The 18,711-nt window shown below is 39.4% G+C and overlaps 1 protein-coding gene across 4 annotated transcripts; it reads left to right on the top strand.

Moving 5' to 3' along the window:
* Nucleotides 1–12,612: 12,612 nt before the first annotated feature.
* LOC149818610 (putative alpha,alpha-trehalose-phosphate synthase [UDP-forming] 9) lies at nt 12,613–17,395 on the top strand. Of its 4 annotated transcripts, XM_089985178.1 has the most exons (5): nt 12,613–12,906; nt 13,732–13,759; nt 14,094–16,104; nt 16,213–16,486; nt 16,649–17,395. In XM_089985178.1, exons 3-5 carry the CDS (start codon nt 14,117–14,119, stop codon nt 16,955–16,957), a joined length of 2,571 nt encoding a protein of 856 aa, XP_089841304.1. In that variant the 5' UTR covers nt 12,613–12,906; nt 13,732–13,759; nt 14,094–14,116; the 3' UTR covers nt 16,958–17,395. The 4 variants fall into 4 exon arrangements, with proteins under 4 accessions (XP_089841304.1, XP_089841301.1, XP_089841303.1 ...); XM_089985175.1 differs by lacking the exon at nt 13,732–13,759 and having other exon boundaries at nt 12,627–12,906; XM_089985177.1 differs by lacking the exon at nt 13,732–13,759 and having other exon boundaries at nt 12,627–12,906; nt 14,083–16,104.
* The last annotated feature ends 1,316 nt before the right edge of the window (nt 17,396–18,711 follow it).

Raw genomic sequence — 18,711 nt, 5'->3', positions numbered from 1 at the left:
TGGGCTCAAATACGTACAACTTATCTTAGCCCAAATATGTACAACTTATCTTATCAATGTGGCTTCTACCACTTCCAAATTGATGTCAGGAGCCATGCCTAGCTCACGATCGCTGAGTGTAGGGATGGCAGTGGAACTGCGCGGGGACAAGGTCTCCACTCCCACCCTGTCTCAAAATCCTGCCCTCCATCCCCACACGGGTTTTGATTTTAACTTCCATCCCCGGGGCAAAACGGGGTGGGGCCCTATTTTCCCTCGGTCCATTGCCATCCCTAAAGAAGGATTGGGGACAGGGCAAGGCGGGGATCAGGACGGAGACGGAGCGGAGCAGGGAAAAACATAAGTCCATCCCCGCACGGGTTTTGATTTTAACCTCCATCCCCGTTTCATGTCATCCATCTCCGGTCCAAACGAGGGGAGGCAGGGCAGAGCCTCGTTTTCTCCCGGTCCACTGCCATCCCTAGCTTAGTGGTGATCACTTACATTCAATGAAAGGTAGAGATCTGAACAACCCTTCAAGTTTTACAGCGATAGGTTATTGATATGATAAGTGTCACAGGGACATGCCACGGGGCATGTTGTGACAGAGATGGATAAATATTTCATTATTTTCAATCATTTTTCAAAAAAAAGTTATCTATTAAAATCTCAAATATTTTTTACTCAATTAAATAATTAAAATATCAATGTTCTCATTTATTATTCTTCAAAAAAAATTTGTGAATTCATGTCTAAAACTTGTGTCGCGAGTCCGAGATCCGTGTCTTTGTTACATGGGATGTGTTCAAGTGGTCCTGCAATCACCACATGCACCTTTGGTAGTGGCATAGTGACAAAAGTAAAAAAACGTCAAAAATCTCGGCAGCCAAAAACTCATAATTTTTTTTTTGTAGATCTCATGTTTCTTTTTTGGCAAAATCTCAGCAATAAAAAATAAAATTTTACAAATAAATAAAAATAAAAAATATTTAAAAATAAAAACATGCATTTTATGATAAATAGCTGATAAAAACATATGCATTGTGTTTAAAACACTATATTTATGTTTCTAATGAAAAAATGCAAGAAATTGAAAATATCACCAAAAAATGATATTTTTTTCGGAAATTTCTCACTATATTTTAGCGAGATTTTTCACTATGGGTAGTAGGCTATATCATTTTTGATAAGTTTAGACCCGGCTACCTCAGTTGCAGGGAATATGTTAATTAAGTTAATAAAAAATAATGAGGGCCATGTGTGCCAGTCTTAAAGAAGGCAAGCAAAGATAACCTAAAATACCAACTTATGCAGCAAAAATTTGATTGATTTTATCCAATTTTGCTATATAAGCATTACATATAATGTGGGTACCTTTTCTTTTGAGAGGTTTGATGTGCATATAGCAAATAGAATGAAAGGGGAATTAGGTAATCAAACTGCCTATTTTAGGGCAGCAAGAAAACTAGGTAGTCCATAAATAAGGTTATATCCAAAAAGGGGGAGTGGGTAAAGGGTTGGGATGATGGGGTTATGACTTCTTTCTAATGTATACCAAAGACACGGTTCATATAGAGAATCTTTGTGGCCATGTGGTGTTCCTATCAATTGAGAAAAGTGAACTTACCCTTTGTGATAATCTGCTTTTCAAGTTAGGGTTTATGACAAGTTTAATAAGTATGATTATAGGAATGATCCATGAGTCTTTTAGTGATATTAAGTGATAATATGGGCATGATACTTGACTATTTAGGCAATAATCAACACTAAGAAGTTCATGAATCAGCACGAGTTCGTGCGGCGGAACATGGATTAAGGCATACGGATCGTACTAATGTTCATGTCATTTTCTTGCGATATCATTCAATATTAAGCGTGCAAGTTTTAGCGATAAGATGTCTTAGGACTTGTGGTCGAATCGAGCATAATTAGGATTTTACAAGTGCTAGAGCAAAGTTAAGTGTTGACTTCTAGGGGAGTATGATTGGATCCAATTTGAGATCCAAGGATTTGGTCTTGCTTTATAATCACACTAGATGAAAGGCTTGATCAAACGGGGATGGGCTAGAGATGGGTGAATATGCGATCCATGGCTTCCTTCCAATCTATGTCTTTCTCTCTCCCTCCCTCACTCTATCTCCTTACAAGCAATGGACCTATGTATGATCATATCACCTTATATTTAAGACAATTAAACACACCCTTATACTTTGAGTGAACCAAAGTCAAAATTTAAAAAAAAAAAAACAAATTCAACAAAATAAGCAGGATCACTATATACCAAGCCTGACTGGTATAGATGCAATAGTCAATGTCACTAACCAAGGAACTACCTCAAATCGATGCCACGAGCTCGTCCAAGCTGCACCATGGACCTAATTATATGACCAGACCAAGCTTGCTCAACTCAACCCAATTTGTACTAGTCTAAGATGTGAAAATATCGACCCAATATGAACACATAAGCGCGAGATTGACCAAAACCTATGCAACATGAGATGTAGTCATCCTTGACTTAAGACTTCTACTCTACGACAAGTCAAACATGGTGACTAAGACCATGCTTTGGTTGGAAGTTGGCAACCAATATCAAGATAAGAGAGGGAGATATAAGGTAACCTAGGGCAACCTAAAAGAGGAATTTGAATTTTATGAAAGGTGCTTATCCAAAAAATGTGGCCAAAAGAGAGACACATAAGGATACAAGAAAGAAAAGGCCTTAATTAATATTTTATACATATATATGTGTATTTGAGAGAGAGAGAGAGAGAGGTGCGTGGAGAATACGTTTAGAACATTCTATGTTGCGTGGGACCCACAGCTATTTAAGGTATTTTAGATATGGACGCTTTATTCTCAGTCGGTCGTCATCCTTCGTTGAGACAACAGCCGGGAACCGCGTCTGTACGGTGATAGAGTGGGGCCCGCCTTCCCTCCTATGGCGAAGAGGTGTACAGGATAGAGCCGAGGCTCAAAGGGACCAATTAACATGTGACACGCGGATAGCCAGACTGCACGAAACTGGCCAACGAGGAAACGTGGAGGCTGAGTGAGGTCAATCCGACGTGGCGGATAGCGAACTGGAAATTAAATATTTTTTTAAAGAAAACGAGATAATCGGGGAAGAATAGGTTGTACGAATTTACCGAAATGGGTCTGTGAATGCAGTCAAGGACGCTGATGGTCGGGTCATATGACAGCCCCTTTGACTCGGTGGAACGTGTTGGAGGGCTCCACCGCGTGCGGGTCATGACCTGAACTTTCGGGACACACTGTGTAGGGCCCACGCACACGTCTGGCTGGGGGCAAATAGTGCCGTGAAATGCGCGTATCGGCTTTTTTCGAGCTTCTTTTTTGTTTTGAATAAAAATTCTTGGAATATGAAATGGTAACAATATATCGAATGAAAAACAAAAACACACGAAATTTTAAAGTGCTTTTTATCGTGCAAACATTGGGCTAATGTCATGATATTTTCAAAGTAGGTGGTAAGTTGGAAATATCGACTTTGTTTTTTGGGTTTATATTGATGTTTGAATGACTCACAATCGTGATATTTTTTTTATTAGCACGTCATACGGCTCTGTCGATATGGCCAGGCTCTAGATAAATAAAATTTATATTAAAATTTTATATGACAAAAAAATGGTTATTAAATAATATGTATATGTCTAAAATAAAATATTTTTGTTAAAAATATATATGAAAAAAATTAAAGCCAAAACTACCTTTTACACTACTTCTACGTGAGGAAAGTAAGTTAATCACAATCTATTGACAAAAAACGGAGGGGCGTGACCTTGGTTGGTCATGCAAGGTGAGCTTGGAGCTTGTGCCACATCGGCACCACCTCTGAGCCAAGGATAAGCCACAGCCCTCGGACACGTGGACAAAGAGACTAACACATATGAGCAATATTTTAATATTATTTTATTCTTTTTAATGTTTTAATCTTTTATTTAATAAAAATATATTTTAACCTTAAAATAATAAAAAAAAAAATTGTATTGATTAAAAAATTTATTTTTTTTGTCTTCGTATCTTATTTTTCAAACAATATTCAAACTTGTGAGTTGAACCCGCGTCAAGTATCCTCATGACCACGTGTCCTTGTGACATAGCCCCCAAGCCACCTCAAATCAGAGGATCCAAGCTCTCAATTGCCCTCTAAAAGCTTTTTAAGTTTCCCACAGTTGGATATTTCATTGTAAATATATAAAGATAAAAAAAATTTAATTTTTTTTGAAAAGTATTAATATCAAATATTATAATGATATTCTAAATGTAAGAAATACTGTGAAATGCCATTCTTTTGACATTTGGCTGGCCTATGAAAGTGCCATAGTAAAATAACATTTTTTTAGAACATTGTCAATGTTCGTAGCTATGGCTGAACTTCAGACAACTATTTGAATAGTGAAAAGCGCATAGGAAGAATAAATGGGTCAAAATAGAGGTAACGGATTAGATGTTTCAGCATTATCAGCAAGTACTCGACATTGGCTCAGGAATTTTTATCTAACCTTCTTAGAAAAGCAAGGTCAAATTGTGTTTTTTAAGGGTATGTTTGATGGCTCGTTCAGTGCATCCTACAAAACAAAAAAGATTGGACGAGATAGACGGCGTTAGTGATGACCCTCTGGACACATGACTGCACACCCGATCAATGGTGAGCTGAGAGTTGCCAACATCATCAATGGCCCCTTGACAGTTGTGTGTGTATATATATATATATATATATATATATATATATATATATATATATATATATATATATATATATATATATATATACTCGTTGACAGTTGACAACTGCGATTTGTTTCGGTACTCGTTGGATAGTGATTTGTAATACTCGTTGGATAGTGATTTATGATAAGGTGGTTCAAGCACATTGTAAGTTGTGCAAGACATTTAGTTTTTCGCATTAAATGTAGGTCTCGTCCTCTATCTAAGAGATGGATGACAGAGAAAAAATAAGAGCTGAAAAAGCAGAAAGAAAGTATGAGAAACACTTTTAGAGCACGGAAAGGGTGTGTTGTGAACAAAAAGGCAAGAAGTGTTGTTACACTTCTTTCAGGATAGTTTTGTGAGGCTAGTTCTTCAGAGCATTTGTTCTTTGTTCTTCAGTGAGGTATATCCTCTTTATTTATTTTTCGTTACACCTTTGTGTGTTTGTAAGACTTATGTCTTTTGGCCACTTTGTAACTCTATTTGAAGATAGTAGAAGGTGTTGATCTATCGATTGTCGTGGACGTACCTCAGTTTGAGAGGGAACCACATAAATCTTTGTGTGCTATTTTTGTTTTCGTTGTTGGTTTACTTTTCTTTCACTGTCATCGTTGTATTGCCTTCATCGATTCACACTTGTGAGAAATCTAATTTTTCTCAACATCTGATATCGGAGCCTTAGTTCATCTAGTCTCAGTTTGTTATATTTGTGTGTGAAGTCATGGAAAACAACGTCGATCGTATGATCAGTTTGAATGACACAAACTGGATGACCTGAAAAAAAAAATGGAAGACCTCTTAGTTTGTAAAGATTTGGATGGACTTATAGAGGGTGATAGCGACAAACCAGAAAAGATGAAAGATAATGAGTGAAAAAAGTTAGACAGAAAAACTGTCAGTTTCATTCGGCAATGGATCGATGATAGTGTCTTTCATCATGTATCCACAAAAACTTCGACGCATGGTCTTTGAACCAAAGTAGAAAGTCTTTATGATAGAAAGACGGCAGTGAATAAGGCATTTTTATTTCAAAAGCTTGTGAACCTCAAATATAAAGATGACAACTCTAATGCAGAGCATCTAAATGAGATAAAAAACATTATAAATTAGTTGGCCACAATGAAAATCGCTTTTGATGATAAATTGCAAGCCTTGTTGCTCCTTAGTTCCCTTCCTGAGAGTTGAGAAACCTTGGTGGTCATAGTTAGTAACTCCGCGCCTGATAAAACGGTAACGATGAGCCAAGTTACCAACAGTCTACTGAATGAAGAAACTAGGAGAAAATCATCATGTCCTTCCCTCTCTGAGGCACTTGTGATTGAAAATCAAAGGAGAAGAAGGAATAAGAGCAAGACTCTGCACTATCGTGACAAATTCAGAGGTTACTCACACTCGAGTTCAAAGGAAGACGACGAGTGTTATTATTGCCACAAAAAATGACACATGAAGCAGGAGTATAGGAAGCTCAATTTCAAGGAGCAAAACAAAGAGAAAAGCTCAAAAGAAAAGCAAAATGCCACAACAACAATCACAAATAGAGAGCTCATGGTTATTTGTGATGGTACTAGCATCAATTTGATCGGTCAAGAGACTGATTGAGTAATTGATTCTGGAGCTTCATTTCATGTTACCTCGCAGGCTGATTTCTTCACTTCCTATTCACAAGGTGATTTTGAAAATGTTCGAATGAGAAATGAAGATGTGTCAAAGATTGTTAGCAAATGCGACTTTTTCTGGGAAATAAATGTTGTTTGCAAATTATTGCTCAAAGATGTTAGGCATGTACCAGACATCCGACTAAATCTTATCTCTGTCGAAAAGTTGGATGATGAAAGCTATAACAACACCTTCAGTAACAGAAGGTGGAAGTTAACCAAAGGCTCCTTGGTAGTAGCGAGAGAAACAAAGACATGTTCTCTTTATACTTTGCAAGTGAAGATCTGCAAGAGTTTTGTAAATGCTGTGGAGACTGATTCATCCACAAAATTATGGCATAAAAGGCTCGGGTATATGAGTGAGAAGGGGCTGCAAGTCTTGGTAAAGAAAGAGCTCCTAACAGGGGCTGAAGGTATATCCTTGGAACCATGTGTTCATTGCTTTCATGGTAAACAAAATATGGTTTCTTTTCATAAAAGCATTGCATCTAGAAAATCTCATGTTCTAGATCTTGTACATTCTGATGTGTGTGAACCTTTGAAGGTCAAGACACTTGATGGTGTATTGTATTTTGTGACTTTCATAGATGATCACTTTAGGAAAGTATGAGCTTATACACTAAGAACTGAAGACCAAGTTCTTGATGTATTCAAGCATTTTCAAGCTATGGCTGAAAGAGAAACTCGTAGACAATTGAAATGTGTTCACTCGGATAATGGTAGTGAATACATTGGGCCATTTGATCAGTATTGCATCAATCATGGCATCAAGCATGAAAGAATCGTAAGGATGACACCTCAATAGAATGAGGTTGCTGAGAGAATGAATCACATCATTCTTGAGAGAGTCAGATGTTTGTTGTCACACTCTAAGTTGCCAAGATCCTTTTGAGTTGAGGCAATGAGGACAACAGTTGATCTTATCAACTTGTCTCCTTCTTTTCCACTGAATGAAGATGTTCTAGAGAAAGTTTGGACAAGGAAAGAAGCTTCCTATGGTCACTTAAGAGTGTTCGACTGCAGAGCATTTGTTTATATTCCAAAGGAAGAGAGGTCCAAGCTTAATCCAAAGGCCAAGTAGTGCATATTTCTTGGCTATGGCCATGAAGAATTTGGCTACAAACTGTACGACCCTGTTGATAAGAAGGTGGTCAAAAGTTGAGATGTTGTCTTCTTGAAAGATCAGACCATTGAAGACATTGATAAGTTTGAACCACTAGAGTCCAGTACAGAAGATCTTGTTGATTTAGATTCCCTTGATGCACCGATTGTTCATGATTTCATGGAGGAGGTGTCACCTTCTCATAATGATGTAGAGGAAGGAAGTGCTGAGACAAAAATTGAGGGAGAGCCAATACCCCAAGAGTCACTTCATCAGACTCCGATAAAAAAGTCTACTAGAGAGAAACAACCATTTAGAAAATTCTCATCAAATGAGTATGTGTTGATTACAAATCATGGTGAGCCATAAACTTTTCAAGAAGTTTTGGAGAATGAAAACAAATCTGAGTGGTTTAAAGCAATGAAAGAGAAAATTAATTCCTTACATGAGAATCACACCTTTGATTTGGTAAAACCACCTAAAGGAAAGAAGGTGTTGAAGAACAAGTGGGCCTTTAAGCAAAAGACTGATGAAAATGTCTCTCAACCTAGATTCAAGGCACGACTTGTCGTGAAAGGTTTTGGTCAAAAAAGGGAGTTGACTTTGATGAGATCTTCTCACCAGTTGTGAAGATTTCCTTCATCCAAACTGTGCTCGGTATAGTAGTATGCATGAACTTAAAAGTTTGAGCAGCTTAATGTAAAGACTACATTTCTGCATGGTGACTTGGAAGAAAAAATTTATATGGAGCAACCTGAAGGCTTCATTGACAAGGGCAAAAAACACCTTGTCTGCAAGTTGAAGAAGAGCTTATATGGATTGAAGCAAGCACCAAGAAAGTGATAGAAGAAGTTTGATTCTTTTATGACTGAGTATGGATATTCAAGAACCTCCACAAACCATTGTGTGTTTATGAAGAAATTTTCAGATGAAAATTTTACCATTCTCTCGCTTTATATGGATGATATGCTGATTGTAGGCCAAGACATCAACATGATAAGCACGCTGAAGTTGGAGCTGAGCGAGACCTTTGCCATGAAGGATTTAGGTCCAACAAAGCAGATTCTTGGAATGAGATTCGTTCGTGACAAATCACATGAGCTGATCTGGTTATCTCAAGAGAATTATATAAAAAAGGTTCTTAAGAGGTTCAACATGGATAAAGTAAAGCTTGTTAATTGTCCTCTTGTAGGGCATTTCAAACTTAGCTTAAGTCAATGTCCTGCAAATGATGAAGAAGAAATTGAGATGCAAAAAATTTCCTATGCTTCGGCAGTAGGTTCTTTGATTTATGCTATAGTCTGTACTTGACCAGACATAGCTCATGTTGTTGGAGTTGTTAGTCGATTTCTGTCAAATCCAAAGAAAGAACACTAGGCAACAATGAAATGGATTCTAAGGTATCTTCAGGGGGACTTCAAAGATGAGTCTGTGTTTTGGAAATGGTGAACCTATTCTCGATGGGTTCACAGATTCTGATATGGCTGGTGATGTCAATAATAAAAAATCTACTTATAGGTATTTGATTACTTTTGCAAGAGGAGCAGTTGCATGGCAGTCGAAATTATAGAAATGTGTAACTCTCTCCACCACAGAAGCCGAGTTCATCGCCATTACAGAAGCAAGTAAGAAATTATTGTTGTTGAAAAAATTCTCGCAAAAGTTGGGCTTGAAGCAAGAAAGGTATGTTCTTCACTGTGATAGCCAGATTGCAATTCACTTGAGTAAGAATTCCTCATTTCATTCAAGATCAAAACATATTGATGTTCGATGCCACTGGATTCAAGATGTCTTGAATGACAAATTATTGCAACTTGAGAAAATTCACACTGATGATAATACATCAGATATGTTGACTAAGGCATTGCCCAAGGACAAGCTTGAGAAGTGTCAGTCTCTAGCAGAGATGGTCGAAGCATTTGCATAAGTCGGGAAGGGGGAGAATCGTTAGGTTTCCCTCCTTATGAGACTCATCTATCTTGGAAATAGATTGTCTGATAACTGATCATTTATGACATCATCAATAGTTCAATGCATATTCATTATCGCGGTAGGATTCCCAAGCACGATGCTTGATCTTCTTGAGGACGATTTTGAGTATTCGCTGGATAGCGATTTGTAGAAGTCCTCACAACTGAATGACGATTCAACTGTTCAGAGTTTTGAGGATCAACAATTTATCGATGGCGATTTGTGGTTAGTGCTTTAAGCTGCATAGCGATTTGTTTCAGCATTCGCTGGATAGCGATTTACAGTACTCATTGGATAGCGTTTTTTTTCAGTACTCGTTGGATAACGATTTTTTTAGTACTCGTTGGATAGCGATTTGCAGTACTCACTGGATAACAATTTATGATAAGGCGGTTCAGGCGCATTGTAAGTTGTGCAAGACGTTTATTCTTCCTCATTAAATGTGGGTCTCGTCCTCTATTTAAGGGATGGATGAGAGAGAGAAAATAAGAGCTGAAAAAGCAGAAAGAAAGTATGAGAAAACTTTTAGGGCACCAAAAGGGTGTGTTGTGAACAAAAGGCAAGAAGTGTTGTTACACTTCTTTCAGGATAGTTTTGTGAGGCTAGTTCTTCAGAGCATTTGTTCTTTGTTCTTCAGTGAGGTATATATTCTTTGTTTATTTTTCATTACACCTTTGTGTGTTTGTAAGGCTTATGCCTTTTGGCCACTCTGTAACTTTGTTTGAAGATAGTGGAAGGTGTTGACCTATTGGTCATCGTGGACGTACCTCAGTTTAAGAGAAAACCACGTAAATCTTTGTGTTGTTTTTGTTTTCGTTGTTGGTTTACCTTTCTTTCACTTTCATCATTGTATTGTCTCCATCGATTCACACTTGTGGAAAAACCAATTTTTCTCAACATCCCTGTGGTGAGACGTATTATTGGGTTACAACACGATATTAATTAACATTTTTACATATTTTTCTTATTAACAGTGTTAACATTTTTATATATTTTAATCTTTTATATTATTTTTATATTTTTTGAAATTTTAAATATACTGATATTTTCCAAGAAAAATAGATATCACGAGAATATCCCTTGATGATAAAATCTTGAACCGAAGATTTGTGACTATATTAACCCAGGCAACGGAAGAGGATAAGTAGGGCCAAATTAGCAAATCTGTTCAACCCCTATCTTCATGCCCATCTTCTACATGTTTTTTGTTTCATACAGAACAGAGAAACCACCCAGAGACCTAGTCACACTGGCTCGCTTTTTCGTCGGTGTAAACCTGTAGCACACCACCTGCCCCCATGAAAATGAAACCTGACCACCTCCCTAGCAGCCAAGGCTCCCTTCTAGCTGCACCAAACTCCTTGAGGCTTTCTCCTTTGAGATTTTCATTCATGCAAGTTTTTTTTTTTTTTATTAAATCAAACTCCACAGATGTGATCTACATCATTCATTTAGTGTGAATATCAACATTTAAATCTCCAAAATTAAACTTATGTGCAGGATTTTTTTGACAATTCAAAAAAAATCAACGGTTGAAAAACCACAAAATTTTGTAATTTAAAAAATCATAATATTTTTTTTTTATCAAAAAATATGATTCAAGGGTTGATTCTTATTAAATCGACCATGGTAGCTGGATCCAAGGGTATGACATAAGGGATGAGTGGAACCTAATCAAACTTGCTTGCAAAACTAAATCAAGTGGGCCATGTAAGACAAGAGAGATTAGTAAATCTGCACTATGATATTGAAGGTCTCCGCCCCCAACATGCAACGTCTGCAACTTGAGTGAACCCTTTCTCTAATTCAGACACACATCTCATGAAACCCAGGCCCGGATTTCACATGGCACCACCACCTATGTTGGTCAAAATCAAATCAAAACCTTATTCGAGTTCCATATCGGGTACCATACAAGATCCAAATCCAGGTCCAGTATGCCAAAGCGGGTCTTGAACCCGTCGTCCACTGATCTCACCCATGTAAAGTTTATCAAACGTACCATCCATTGATCAATATCCGTTTGGGCTTGGATAAGGATCCAATCCACCTACACCCACATACCCAACCCATTTGCTGCCCTAGTTTTTTGAATCTTGACTTCAAATTTTCTTCATTAGAGAGAGAGTCGTGGGTGCACCTCACCGACCAGGTGGGTCCATGGTCCAAGAGGAGAGAAACTAGGGGTATTTTTGTTATTTTTGGGAAACGTTAAAATGGATAATATTAATAACGGAGAAATGAAAGCTGGCGATTCGCGTGGGCGGGTAGCGGCGTGCAGGTCTTCGTTTACAGCTGTCACATCAGCTGCTCCCATGCAAAAATCGCCCCTTCAAGACTACAATTTACAAGCATACCACTTATGTTACACTTCCTGAACCAACTTGGTGACCCGGTTTCCGAGTCAAACTCGGCGCGGTCTTGGTTTGAGCCAGATAAGAATAAGGATGGTTAATCAAGTTTTTTCGCAAGCTAGTGTCATCTGTGCGTTAATGCAAAGGCATTTCTGACCTCTCTGCGAGTCTTATCTCAAGCGTTTCTTGCATAGTTTCCTTCTATGGCATCCACACCTGCTTGCCAGTCCACGCGTTTTGCTTGCGTGAGCCTCGTTGCTGCGCAGGGTTCACGTATTTGTTGTGAGCTTTCTCTGACACCAGCTAAGTTTTGGCGATGAGCGTTAAAGCTGTCATTAAAGAGATTGAGGGGAATCCAAGGAATTAGCCCAACCTATGACTTAACTAATTAGTACTCTCTACAAATATGGAATCGTTCAAGCGAAACACGAACCGACCCGACTCGTTTATTCCCAATTTGGCTCAACCTCAACCTCATGAAACTACTCAATGTGGATCATTAACCCTTTTTAAGACAGACAATGATTGAACTAGGCAAAGAACGGGATGAAGACTAGGGGTGAGGGAAGAATCGTCCGAGTCACCGGACCGAGTCTCTAAACCATGGTTAGGTTCAGTGGTGAAAGTAGAATGGCTTTTTAGTAATTTATGGATCAGAGGAGGTTGGTTAGGGAATGGGGGATTTTTTCCAAAAGAGGGGAAGCGGTCGTTGAGCGCACGTTAACTCGAGGTTAAGATAATTTTTAACCATGGTTAAGTAGAGAGAGAAAGTAGTTGTAATCCATTGATAAAATCCAGTTCACGGCTTCACGTCGTCATTGCTCCAAAGCCTCTCTCTCTCCCTATCTCTCTCTCACGCTAGAATTTCTCCGGCGGCCATTTTCCGGCCAATCCATCTCTCTCTCTCTCTCTCTCTCTCACTACAGCCCGCTAGATAGTGGGCGTTTGGTTTCGGTTACGGGGGAAGGCGAGAATCCGTTACAGAGCTCGCCTGAATTCCATTTTCCGTTATCCGGAGGGCTGAATCTTCGCCGGGAATTCGGTGGGATTGAAGTCTTTGGACACAGAGGGTTCTTGCGTTTATTTCTCTTCCTTTTCTGGAGACTCTTGTTCGGTGCGTTTTCTTTCTTTTCTGTGTTTTCTGTTGATTTTCTCTGGGTTTGTTGTTGTCGAGAGGGTCTTGATTAGGGTTTTTTTGGGGAAATCTTTGTGTTTTTAGAGTCCGTTTCGGTTATATGATGGGTTTCCCTTTGTATGGGCGTCGGTATTTGTTGAAAAATCGGTGTTTTTCTGGAGACTTGCAATGTTTCATGACGGCTGGGATGATATGGTCAAAATATTGATTAGTTGGCTTTTGTGTTTTCCAAAATTTTTGTACAGTGGCGAGATGTTTTTGCTGCTTTATCTCGGCTTGTGATCGGTGGAAATGGAAATTTGGGTCGAAAAAATTGGTGTTTTTGTTGTTTTTTGATACCCTCATATTGAAATCTGATGATGGTGGCCTGTAATTTCTAAGATATTGGTTTTTTCTTGTGTCCTATGAATTTCATGCTCTTGAAATTGTGTAAAGTATTCTATGGTTTGTGGAATTTTGGTCTTTGGGATGTAAATTGTTTTCATTCTTGGGTATGCATTGTTGGGTTGCTTGGTGCTGGAAGAGTAATTGAAGAATATCGCTAAAGTTGGTTTCTTGAGCGGTATTAATCTGTTATGTGAAGTACCTTTTTTCCTTCATTTTATTGGTGAAATTATTGTGGATCGTTTTGAGCACCTGATCTGCTGTCTTTTCTTTTTATGCTTGTTTGGATTTTCGTACTATATTTTGTAGAATAAGATATGAGTTAGACGAAGATGAATCTTGATGTTGAATAATCACAATTTTCTGTTTGTCTTCTTGTTACACATTGCCCATTTTGAGCATTTTTTTTTGTTGATACAGGATCCTCTGCCTGTGCTAAGCATCGCAGGTTTGGTGACGCTAATTGTCGTATCCACTAGTCTGTTATATAGAAGGCTTTTACTTTTCTTAATGCATGTACACATTGATAATATTGTTTTCCTTATTCTGTGAAAGTTCTAGTCACCACTTCAGTCAAATTAGCATGTCAACCTAGCCCCCCGTTAGCATCGTTTAGACATGAACGAAGCTTCTTCCTGTTTAGAGTTATCTACATGTTGGTTCCTTTGATGGGGCGTACTAGAATATCCATCGCTTGTGGAATACTAACTTTGGACTTGAAATGATGGCCCAATCAAGATTTTTTAATTAGGTCTCCATTCTCTTGTGCAGATATTGTGCAGTTGTTTCGTGCTATATCAGCATCATGGTTTCACAGTCTTGCACAAACCTTTTCGGTTTGGCTACTGGGGATCTATTAAATTTTCCTCAAACCACGAGGCGACTTCCCCGTGTGATGACAGTCCCAGGGATTATATCAGACTTTGATGGAGATGACCACAATAATGGGGCATCAGAGGCCCTATCTTCTGCTTGTCCTGAGAGAAAAATTATTGTAGCCAATCAGCTCCCTCTGCGTGCTCAGTGGGATGTGACAAGTAAAGCTTGGAACTTCAGTTGGGATGAGGATTCTATTCTTCTTCAACTGAAGGATGGTTTCTCCTCTGACGTTGAGGTTGTCTATGTTGGTTGTCTCAAGGCTGATATAGATCCAAGCGAGCAAGAGGATATTGCCCAAAGACTTCTTGATGATTTCAAATGTGTACCTGCGTTTCTGCCCTCTGATCTTCAAGTTAAGTTTTACCATGGCTTCTGCAAGCAGCAGCTATGGCCTCTTTTCCATTACATGCTCCCATTGTGTCCGGATCATGGGGACCGCTTTGATCGATCTCTCTGGCAAGCTTATGTGTCTGCTAATAAGATATTTGCTGACAAGGTTGTGGAGGTGATTAATCCTGATGATGATTATGTTTGGGTTCATGACTACCATCTCATGATTCTTCCTACCTTCTTGAGGAAACGGTTTCATCGACTAAAGCTGGGCTTCTTCCTGCACAGTCCATTTCCATCTTCAGAAATTTACAGGACACTGCCTGTTCGTGATGAACTTTTAAGGTCATTGCTGAATTCAGATCTGATTGGATTTCATACATTTGACTATGCTCGGCATTTTCTCTCCTGTTGCAGTAGAATGCTGGGCCTAGATTATGAATCCAAACGAGGCTACATTGGTCTCGAGTACTATGGTCGCACAGTGAGCATTAAGATCCTTCCTGTAGGAGTCCACATGGGGCAGCTTGAGTCTGTATTGAATCTTCCTGAGACATCTTCCAAAGTTAAAGAGATTCGGGAACGGTTCCAAGGAAAGACTTTGATTCTGGGTGTTGATGACATGGACATATTCAAAGGTATTAGTCTGAAGCTACTGGCAATGGAACGACTACTGGATCAACATCCCGACCTCAGAGGGGAAATAGTCCTGGTTCAGATCGCCAACCCTGCCAGGAGTTCAGGGAAGGATGTTCATGAAGCAATAAAGGAAACATGTATGATTGCAGAGAGGATCAATGACCAGTATGGTTACCCGGGTTATGAGCCTGTGGTTTTGATTGATAAGCCCATACCACTCTATGAGAAAATTGCATTCTATGTCGTATCTGAGTGCTGTGTGGTTAACGCAGTGAGGGATGGGATGAATTTGGTCCCATACAAGTATGTTGTTTGCAGACAGGGCACCCCACAGTTGGATGAAGCCATACATATTGCCCCAGGAACCAGAAAGGAGAGCATGCTTGTTGTGTCTGAATTTATTGGATGCTCGCCATCTCTGAGTGGAGCAATCCGAGTAAACCCATGGAACATTGATGCAGTGGCTGACGCCATGAAAGCAGCCATATCTATGGGCGATACAGAGAAACATTTGCGCCACGAGAAGCATTACAGATATGTTAGTTCACATGACGTAGCTTACTGGGCCCGTAGCTTTGATCAGGATTTGGAGAGGTCATGCAGGGATCACTTTGCTAAGAGATGCTGGGGAATTGGTTTTGGCTTAGGCTTTAGAATTGTGGCTCTCAGTCCCAATTTCAGGAAGCTCTCTGTTGAACGCATTGTCTCTGCATACAGGCGAACCAATAGAAGAGCCATATTTTTGGATTATGATGGCACCATGATGCCTCAGACATCTATCAATAAAACCCCCAGCACGGAAGTGATATCAGTTCTCAATAGCTTGTGCAATGATCCTAAAAATACTGTGTTCATCGTAAGTGGCAGAGGGCGCGAATCTTTGAGTGATTGGTTCTCCCCCTGTGGCTTGTTGGGGATTGCTGCAGAGCATGGCTACTTTATCAGGTAGATCAGCTTCACTCACTTTGTTTGACTTAACAGATTTTGCTGCCTTTTACAAACAATCAAGCATCAAAGTTGATTGCTAATCTTCTTGTTGCCTTGTCTGAGCAGATGGCACAAAGACGCTGAGTGGGAATCCCCTTCCATTGCTGCTGACTTTGATTGGAAGCGTATCGCTGAACCTGTTATGAGAGTGTACACGGAGACAACTGATGGCTCTTCAATGGAAATAAAGGACAGTGCTCTGGTTTGGCATCACCAAGATGCTGATCCTGATTTTGGTTCTTGCCAAGCCAAGGAATTATTAGACCATCTTGAAAGTGTTCTTGCAAATGAGCCTGTGATGGTTAAACGAGGCCAGTGGATTGTTGAAGTCAAGCCACAGGTATTCTCTCTTATACAATCTTTCAAGATCTGCAGGTCCAATCAATATTCATCTCACCTGATTAGCATATGAGCAACTCTTACTTGAGTTGGTTAATGTGGTATGTTGGAAGTCGGTCCTTTGAATCCCTGGTTTTAAAAACTTTGATTGCTATGGTTGCAGGGTGTAAGCAAAGGTCTGGTTGCCAAGCTCATCCTTTCGACAATGTCAAGCAGCCTTCCATCACCAGATTTCGTGATGTGCATTGGAGATGATCGATCAGACGAAGACATGTTTGAGAGCATTGCAACTGCTATACCCTCAGCAACTGATATTTTTGCATGTACAGTTGGCCAGAAGCCAAGCAAAGCCAAATACTATCTTGATGACACTGTGGAAGTCATAAAAATGCTTCATGGTCTTGCTGCTGCTGCATCAGGCCAATCACCGAAACGACCACCCGTTCAAGTTTCATTCGAGAGCTCTGCTTGAAGCAGGAGCAGCAGCAGCAACAGTGAACATAATATAACTGACAAAGTAGAATCGGTTGGTACAGTGTTTTGACTTAACTCCATTTTGATATATGTAAAGGAGTTAACCTACAATAATCAAATATATATCTGGGGTGGGGTGGGGATGTGGTTGTTGGTAACTTTCATAGCCAGGGTTACGAGGGGGGGCTTTCAGCTTGTGATTTGCTCCATTTTGGGTGTTTGCCTGGTGAAAGTAAACCTGTGATTGTTTACTGTGGGGTTGGATGTCAACGAGAGGAAGGTGAAGAAATGAGATGAAAAGAAAGAGGGCTAGAAGAATTGTTTTTGATTACCCAAGTTTCATGAGTTCTTGTGATTATCATTTCTTGGTTGTGATTGATGGCTTCATTGATTTGTATAGACTCATATTTTTCAAATATATTCACCTTTTTCCCAAGTTCTTTTACTCTGTTCCTCTTGGGACACACACAGCACCTCTATCTTTTTTGATAGGCACTCTTATCTTTTGTTCAATGCCACAATTTAAAATGTAGCTTTTCGAGTGTTTTGGAGACTGCTCGGACCTGGACCACACTTCTCACTTTTTGTGTGCGTATTGACAAGCTGGGGTTAGACCGGCCCCCTATTGCGTTTTGAACTTGCAGCGTCCCAACACAAGGTGACGTTCACTAACAACTCTACTGAACAAGCGTGAGTTTTAGATGCATCTTAAGTTTACAAACTTGGTCAAGTTTTATAAGTTGGCCTCCTAAAATACCTGGATATTGTATTGTAGGTCAGTGTGAGGTCCAACACAGGCACCATTGTGTTGGTCAGTCTTTTGATGGCCCCATAATCTTCGTATGATTATGAATGTAGCGATTGCATTACTTGGACCTCTCTGAGGATCATGACATTAATGTGGTTGGTGGGGAGTCCATTTGCACAATGCACCCAGCTAAGCCAATTAGCCCCTGCCCAAACTCGCCAATCACGTGACTAAAAAGTTGAAAGTTGGTGGTTCCATGCTAACCGTCCATCTTCTCTGATTGTTTTTTGATCCTGCTTGAACTCACCGATCTTATCGGTCAACCAAGTTGGTGTAGATTCTACATCAACCGTCTATCTTCCCCAGATTTGTTTTGTGTGGCTGGTCCAATTCAACTAACCTCTCTCTCTCTCTCTCTTGGGATATGGATTTTCATGGAGTTAAGAGGTGTGGATGAGAATGGATAAGGATCAAAGTGAGAACATATCGAGGGTGTTATAAAGTCGTTATGGTTGTTCTCTTCATTAAAGAAAGAGAAAACGTACAGAAAAAGTCAGGGAGGAAATCTAATCAAAATCTTTGAGTCTCTCTAGAATGAAGACCAGAGGGTCAGAAGTGGACGCTTTCCCTTTGTTTTCTTGCTGGCAAATTGCTTTCAAGGACTTATCCCCCAAGGGAACGCCAATCCTCCTGTCTGTCTCCCTGACCTATGCAGTTGACCCAACACTAATGTTACCTGTTATTGTGCTCAGCAGTCAAAGATGGTTCAGTTTGCATCCATTCGAGCGACCTAAATACATGTTTGGAAGCGAGAAAATGGTAGGAAAAAAAATGATTACTTTTTCAATCATTTCAAACAAGAGAAATTTAAAAAAAAAAAACTTTTCTAAAAAAGTGTGATTTTTTTATAGAAAAAATTCCTCAATGTAGGGGAAGAATTTTTCTTATCAAATTTTTTTTATTAGGGCAACCATTCACCCACATCTCATCCTATGAGCTACCAC

The sequence above is a fragment of the Nuphar pumila genome, chromosome 13, assembly GCF_984573655.1.
Source record: "Nuphar pumila chromosome 13, dmNupPumi1.hap1.1, whole genome shotgun sequence".
Classification (NCBI taxonomy): Eukaryota; Viridiplantae; Streptophyta; class Magnoliopsida; order Nymphaeales; family Nymphaeaceae; genus Nuphar; species Nuphar pumila.
The sequence above is the reverse complement of the archived record's forward strand: the minus strand, read 5'-3'. Positions and strand labels throughout refer to the sequence as shown.